Below are 7,735 nucleotides of genomic sequence, written 5' to 3' on the forward strand. Positions count from 1 at the left end.
ATTCCGCATAAAACAGACATTTAAATTTTGTTTTCGTCGCTTTGTTGCAACGAGAGTCCCATAGTTCGATTGTTTCAAAATAATATATTTATATAATTCCATAAAAGTGAACGCAGCTCGGTATCTTATTTTTATAAAGAAGTTAAATATAACAAAATACGGATATTAAAAGTTATGTTATATAATTTTTATATATGTATATTATAGGCACGTTTTATATAATCGCGGAAGTGATTTTTTTCTTTCGCACTTTTAACATTTGAACTACGACATTTGAGCATACGTGGCATGATGCGACGTAAACAAGTCCAATCTTTATCAGCGAAATAACGCACGAGCGGCGAGACCGACAAAACGGGAGAGTTCAAGGTCTAATTATAGATATCACCATATAAATGATCTAAACGGATACTTTTACGGAATGTCGTATTGTAGTATTCACAGTCAATCGAAAATTGTGCAGCAATAAGAACGTATTCAAGTGTAGCGTGCTTAATCGATGAAAGGTATTTTATTGCTTAGGTCTGTTATATAATACAATACATTGTACGTAGCTGTCGGATGTCAGGACGTCAGGTCGGATGTCAGGACGTAGCCGACGGTCCAGTGAGAAAATTTCTTTTCAAAAACAAAATTTTCTCATTGGACCACCGGACACGTCCCGACATTCGACAGCGATATAATATTGTATAACAATATAACAGGCATTAATAATTGTTAGTACTAAGATTTAACATTTAATATTTTATTGATACTTTTATTATTATTATTAAAAGATTATTAAAAGACAGAACGTATTGCCTTGCTCGGAAACGTTAATATTTGCTTGTAGCCGAGAGCAGTGGAAAAATGTAATTTTCGTTCAGTGGAAACAATGTCGATAATTATTTACAGCGGAAAAAGAAATTTTTGAAGAAATAATCCCGAATGATTGAGTTTACGTTTGGCCAATAGAACGGAGTATGGATTTTTGCTAGTTTGTTTTTCATGGAAAAGTACCTGCTTGCTTCGCTCGTAGCATCGACTCGACTAACGCTATGTATCCCAAGGGAATTTCGTGTAATGGAGAACGAGAGAACATAAACATCGCTTACCGGGTATAACTCAAGAAAGATATTATTAGATATCGAAATTTCAGATAAATCCTGCCTTTTGATAAATAACAGAAAGAGCTGCAATACACAGCGGAGGAATGTTCGAGAAATTATATCAGAAATAATGATAAGAGGTTTTCACGTAACTTCCTTCTGCATCTTTTCTTAATTTAAAATCATTTTAGTCACCTTTTCCTATATGATTTTCGAGAAATCATTTAAGTTTCTTGACAACATGTCTGACAAGTTGTATGACTGAAGACGTAAATTCCCATAAAAATAGTTTAGGCATCAAAACGAAAAAAAAATTAATTAATATTAGATCGTTGCCGTGCGGCTTAACGATATAAATTTGTTGTGTGCTGCGAACAATCCGCGCTCGATAAGAATAAGTTAAGTTACGCAGCTAATCACCGCGAGCGAATTAATTGACTTGCTAACTAATCGATATGTGCGCAAACGTCCTCTCGTGTAACGGGCGAGAGGGAAAGCATCGAGATAGCGGCTTTGAGCCGCTATCAAGTACCGCGTCCGTGGGGACTTCTATATTGGTCTCTCATCACCGTCCGAGCGAGAGTTGAATGCCTTATTCATAAATATCGATTCCGTATGCAAGCGTATTATATCCATCGCTAGAGTATGCAGAATAAATACTCGTTTCACGAGGAGCGGTCTGCAAATGGAGAAGAACTGAAAGGGGAGAGGACAAACATCGCCCCGACGCGTACGCAGCAAGAAAGAGAAGAATAAAGTAGGGCAACGGGAGGGGAGACAAAAGTGATATGATTACATGCCAAAAGTCCAATTATCAGAGATCGATGAAATTGAAAGAAACTATATTGAGATATGCTTGAGGGCTTTTTGCTCTTCCTAATATATTATAGCGGCAACTTAAACGCTCTTCTCTTTCCAGACCATTCCCTTCTCTCTTAATCACACGATTTTATTTATGTCGGTAGGAAAATGGTGGATTACGTTTTTCCAACAAGTACGCGAATAACGTTGATGGGCAAACGGAAAAATACGTGGGTATTTATTCCGCGTCGCTCTCACAACTCCCCGGTGGCTGAAACTTTTTTAATGGATGGGAATCGATTGCAAATCTTCGGAGAATATCTTTAAAATGAAATGAGAGAGAGAGAGAGAGAGAGAGAGACTCTACAAGAGCAAAAGAACACACAGGTTTTCTATTAAATATAGATGTAATTCCCAACTAAGTTACTTACAATTAGTTTGGAAGTGCGCGTGTAAATTTGTAAATCCCAAGAGTCAGTATAAATTCACGTTCAACTAGATCACTGCTGATAAACTACTTTATTCCGACGATATAACAAATTGATTCGTCCATACGGTTGAACTAAGGAGAAAATCTACGGCAAGCGCAAGTGAAACTGAGGAAAAAAAACAGTACTTTTTACGCGCGTTCTGCAGAGGTCGGACTTGGCGGTCTCGCCGAAGTGGTTTCTTACCACTAGACGACGACGACGTCGCTCTCTCGACGAGAGCTCTTCCTCAAACGACATGTGAGGTTTTTTTTTCCTCAACTCGCCCGTACGCGTCACCTTTGTCACCGATCACTCACGATCGGCGCCGACCGTGCCGCGATGAATCAAACGAATTGGCGGCGCCGAGGCGTCATGCCAGGTCGATTTCCATTTGTGCGCGCCAACGTCCCGGCACACCTCCGTTTATCGCGCGATTTCGAGTCTACGAGAAAGTTAGCGAAACGATCGCCGATCTCCGGGGCTAACTAGCGACCTAAGAATACCTGTCGCGCTGAGAACATGATTGCACTAGCGGAGCAGAGCCGCTCAACCTTTAGAAAATTGCCGCTTCTTAAAATAAAGCTTTCTTAGACCTTAAAGATAAAACGCGAACTATAATAACTAGAATTTCTCCATGCCTCATTGTAACTTATATGGGGCGCAAGGATATAAAGATGATGGCTCATATGGGTGAAAGGAAAGCAAGTGCTCTTAGAAGAAGGCGGAGGAAAAAGCTTTCGCCTTGAAGCATGACGCGGATGACATTTTTTTTCTTCTACAAAATTGTTCGAATCAATCTAACTGCGACGTTATATCTCGCGCCTCCTATTTTTGGATACCTGGCGCTACTCTCGATCACCCTTAAGGCCGATCAGCCTCATCGATATCTTCGATATTTCTGGGATGCACGGGATGCGGCTGTTTGTTAAGGTACTGTTTACAATGGCGGTGAAGAAAAACAACAGAAAGGGGTGGCCTTAATCAAGAGCACGGGTTTCTCTTTAGAAAGGGGCAGCGGGGTATTCTTAGAACGCTGAGAGGTGGTTGTCTCTCGGTGATCGAGTCCTTGCCGGGGATTATTGATGCGGCGGTTACAATGAGAACTGGCCTCTAACTACCTGTAACTCTCCCCGTAATGGATAGCCTCTGGGAAAGAAGCCTCTCCTCGAAGCGCCTCGGCTACGCGTAGATGGCGAGGGGAAACGTAACAATGCGTCGACTGGAGAACGTATTTCACGAGTAAATCGGAAGTCGCCAAAGGTGGAGAGTAATTAACGCGAATTGTTTGACGAAGAACCACCGATATCAGCTTTAATAGAGTGTGCACGTGAAACGCGCTTTTGTTAATTCCTACCAGTCCTAAATTAAATCCCACGATATTCATGTATATTTAATAAATATGTATGCGCGCGTGTATAATTTGCGTATTAATATTTAATTAAACTATATCGGTGCATCAAATATGCATCATACAAGGTATTATAGTATCTTTATGCATTATGCGGGCTGTATCCTTAAAATTCAGCGCTGTTCGTCGACTATTCGGCCGACTAGAGCAATTTTTGGAAATGCGTAAGTTCGGTTTTGCCAGGTATCAGAAGTAGTAAAGATAGCAGTTCGCGAATGACAATTATGTGATTACTGCGCCGATCGTCAGTAGCGCGGCTGAATGCCGCGCGTTTACGTACCTAAAATGAGGTAATACTTCTCTACAACATCAGAGTACGAGAGCCCTTCGGTGGAGCGCATCGCGGTCTCGATTCACGTTCTAAAAAGGGAGCAGCGCAAATCGAACATTGGAAACGATTGTACGTGCGCATAAAGCCAAGCATCTGTGAGCTCTTCCCATGCTCTTCCGTCCCTCCCGTCACTCGCCGCCTCTGTGTACTTTGCGAGTAGTCCCTAATTGCAGAGCGCGTTGCTCGACGACGGACGATCGATGAATTCGGTCCGGTTCCTATCCTGGCGCTTCGCCTGAAAAATGAATCCGCCCTAGACAATGTACTCCGCGTGGCGCGTGATATAATTGGGCCGGGATGTATGATTAATCGATCGGCAGGTTAGTCGTCGACGAATCGGAGACAGGCTCGCCGCTCGCTCGTTAATTACCGTGGCGCCTTGATGGATCGCTCGCGCGAAGATACCGACGCGGTTAAAGTGTCCTTCGCGTAAGGATTAGTGCCGTTGTTTGTAGCGCACAATTCTTAGCTCTCTATAACGCCGGATGATCATTCACGTGGCTTAACGTACGTAGTCTGCAGTAGTGGTTGCATCGCATTGCGGAAGCTTCGTCTAAACGGTATACAAAACGCAGCCGCATTGCGATCTGACGTACACTGTCCTCGGGACGATATTAAGCTACACGCAAATGTGATATCTTAGGATTACCGAGGACCGAAGCTGAGGATTCCTTTGCAGATTATGTCTCTGAATGGCAAAATTAATGTAATAGATTAAATCCGCATTCTTTTATTCTTTTAGCACGGTTACGCGGATGCAGGAGTTTTCCCGACTCGTGAAAAACGCGAGTGCCGAGGGATAATTGCTTCCGCCGTCACTCGGTGCTAACAATAATATTGTCTTCTCGAGAGTTGTGTTCCGCGCGCGGAGAGATCATTCATTTTATTTACCTCGTACTTCAAAATAAACCTACAAGTGAGTGCACAAACGCAGTTTGCCTTTATTTTCTATTTTAATTCCGTTTCATTTTTATCTCATTTCGCACTTTGTTATTAAGCAGATATCGTGCCACGAATTACAATTCTGCAGTTGGAGGTTTTCTTTGAATTTAATATGTGTACATCTTTTTGCTTTCTTTCATTTTGTTCGTTTAGTAAATGTGCAAATTCATTTTTCCATCATATAAATTTATGAAAAACGTTTGGCGCGCAAAATTTAAAAAATATAAAAATATGTAGATAGTTACAATATACAGGGTGTCCTGAAATTCGCGAATCAAAATACCATAGCAAGAAAGTCGTCGAAAAAATAAATTAAAAAGTTATTTGCCATTTTTCGTTCCGAGCAGTAGTTTTTTTAGATAAAAAGGTTCAAAATAGGCTAATCATGGCATACATTACTGTTGAACGGAAAATGGCAAATAACTTTTTAATTTATTTTTTCGACGAATTTCTTGCTATGGTATTTTGATTCGCGAATTTCAGGACACCCTGTATATTTTCCGTCAGAGTAGGATTTTAATTAATTTATTATAATCATCTGTCAGGCTAATACTAATATTTGCAAGAGAAACCTTTAGTTTCAATCCTTTGCGATTGACACTCCGAGAGTATCGTTAAGCGAAGAGCCAATAGGACATGAGAAACGTAAGTACACGCACACATGTACACATATGATGTGATGAGCTTAACATTGGTGCGCGTACACGTAGAAATTTTACGCTGACATATCACCAGAACAGGCGAGATGCGAGGAAGCGAAACGCAGAGGGAAAAAAGGGACAGGTGAGCGTCCCTAACGACACTTTCATACTCGAGTCAGCTTCTCTGCCCCGCGATTCCACCGATAAAACTTTCCTCATGAATATTTTATAAGTCGATCCAAGTGATACAACCCTCGGCCAACGATGCATCATCGTGGACGCTTTTCCACGGATTCTCTTGATCGCGAACGGCTCGATCCCTTCCCTATCTCTGACTCGCCTCGCCTCGTCCACGGCGGAACGAAGACGCGTGCGGACTTGGACAACCCTTCATGTAAGCCCTCAAGTTATATTAAGCTACATTAGATTAGGGTTTAAACATCAAGGGTGCTTAGACCTGATTATGAGCGCGTATTCAAGGGATACGCGCGCGATAGTATAAGCGGTCGCAAGGGAAAGCGGAGGCCTTGATATTGACTGTACTACTGAGACCGTCCCACTTCTTCTTTAATGTGGAATGAAAAGGTCTCTCCACATGTATATTTACACCCTTTTAACTTTTCACTTGCTGACTATTAAAGGCAGGTCTGTTTTTTAAACACATTTACATAATCAATTCATGAATACGGTCTTATGGCTTTCCTGATTCAACATGTATCCACGTCAAATATTCTATGAGATCCATTGGACATTGTGCCAATGTAAATTTGTTACTTTTTCATTTGATTATAAAATAAATGGAAACACGTAGGTGCAAAACTGGACGATAGTCGTTTAATAAAAAGAGAAAAATCGTATCCTTCCTTCAGTCTGAGAAAACTCGAAGAGACGCGCGTTTTCATTGAATCGGACCGCGGCACGTCGATAATGCAGCACGTTTTTCCATTTTTCATCCCGAATTCTCACTCCAGAATTTTCGATGGCGTCGATCGCGTCACGGCGCGTCAACCCTTTCGGTTTCCACCTGGTCGCGTTTCTCTTATGGTAGCGTTACAGTAGTCGCCACGGGCTTTTTCACGTCGCTGCGCAACTTCTCGCGGAGTACCGAATCGAACTTCCGCATCGTTTCGATCGTTTTCGCGCACGTCTCGCGACTCCATCGCGATTCCGAAGCTTCGTGACACGTAGAGTCTGCTTTGGTGTGCACGAGTACTCGCTCTCTATTTAGTTCCCGTAAGGTGTACCCCGTCCCTTTATCTCTCAAACTTTTTACGCTTTGTGTGCAATCCGGATCTTAGCGGCGAACGGCGAGCTGTATCTTCCGGATAGACACTGTCTTCCTTTGTTCGATCCGCGGTTCACGTCGTCGACTCCCTTCGCGCTCGTTTCCCGTCTTTGTTTGATCGTGACGCGTTTTTCCAACAAAACCCCCGTCTTTCGCCGCTTCTGTCTCTCTCTCTCTCCCTTCCTCCCTCCCTCCCTCTCTCTCTCTCTCTCTCCCCCTCTCTCTCTCTCTTTCTCTCTGACTCCCTTTCGCTCACGCTTCGTCTCGTGCGCGCTACGCCCCGCGCCTCTTGTCTCGCAGAAGAGTCCACGCTTCATCTCGCTTCAGACAGCGCCCGCTCCTATCGTCTTCCTCTGTCAACTGCCCTTGTTTTATCAACGCTCCCCGCTGTCGCCTCGTCTTCGTCCCGCTTCAGCACGCACTTTTTCGCCTTTCCTCTTTCATCCGATTCACCCCCGTCCCGTCCACTTTCTCGACCTTTCGTCATCTCGCTTCATCCATCGCGCGTCCGTTTCTGCTTCACGGACCTTCTCTGCCATTGTCTTTCTCCGTCTCAAACCCCTGAGCGTCTCCCTCCAACGTCACTCTTTGCGCCGTGCCTTCTTTCTCCAACCCACGTTCTCTCCCTCTATCCATCATCCTCTCCATCGCCCTGCCTCTCTCTCTCTCTCTCTCTCTCTCCCTCTCTCTCGCTCTTCCCCTTTCTCTCTCTGGCTGTCTCCCACCAACTCATGTACACCCTTCGCCGTCGTCAAGCGCCGGTTCCGTG

The 7,735-nt window shown here is 43.4% G+C and overlaps 1 protein-coding gene across 4 annotated transcripts; it reads left to right on the forward strand.

The window, feature by feature from the left end:
- Positions 1–424: 424 nt before the first annotated feature.
- Positions 425–7,162, forward strand: LOC105567735. 4 transcript variants are annotated; one of them, XR_001009383.1, is made up of 4 exons: positions 425–506; positions 4,841–5,014; positions 5,586–5,685; positions 5,781–7,162. XR_001009383.1 is itself a non-coding variant. In XM_012022838.1 (3 exons), the coding sequence occupies exons 1-3, from the start codon at positions 5,677–5,679 to the stop codon at positions 6,181–6,183; spliced, it is 321 nt and encodes a 106-aa protein (XP_011878228.1). In that variant the 5' UTR covers positions 5,570–5,676; the 3' UTR covers positions 6,184–7,162. The 4 variants fall into 4 exon arrangements, 1 of the variants encoding a protein (XP_011878228.1); XM_012022838.1 differs by lacking the exons at positions 425–506; positions 4,841–5,014 and having other exon boundaries at positions 5,570–5,685; positions 5,781–5,823; positions 5,915–7,162; XR_001009384.1 differs by lacking the exons at positions 4,841–5,014; positions 5,586–5,685; positions 5,781–7,162 and adding an exon at positions 895–4,829.
- The last annotated feature ends 573 nt before the right edge of the window (positions 7,163–7,735 follow it).

Source organism: Vollenhovia emeryi, unplaced genomic scaffold (genome assembly GCF_000949405.1).
Source record: "Vollenhovia emeryi isolate VEMERY1.0 unplaced genomic scaffold, V.emery_V1.0 DF939135.1, whole genome shotgun sequence".
In the NCBI taxonomy this organism is placed as follows: Eukaryota; Metazoa; Arthropoda; class Insecta; order Hymenoptera; family Formicidae; genus Vollenhovia; species Vollenhovia emeryi.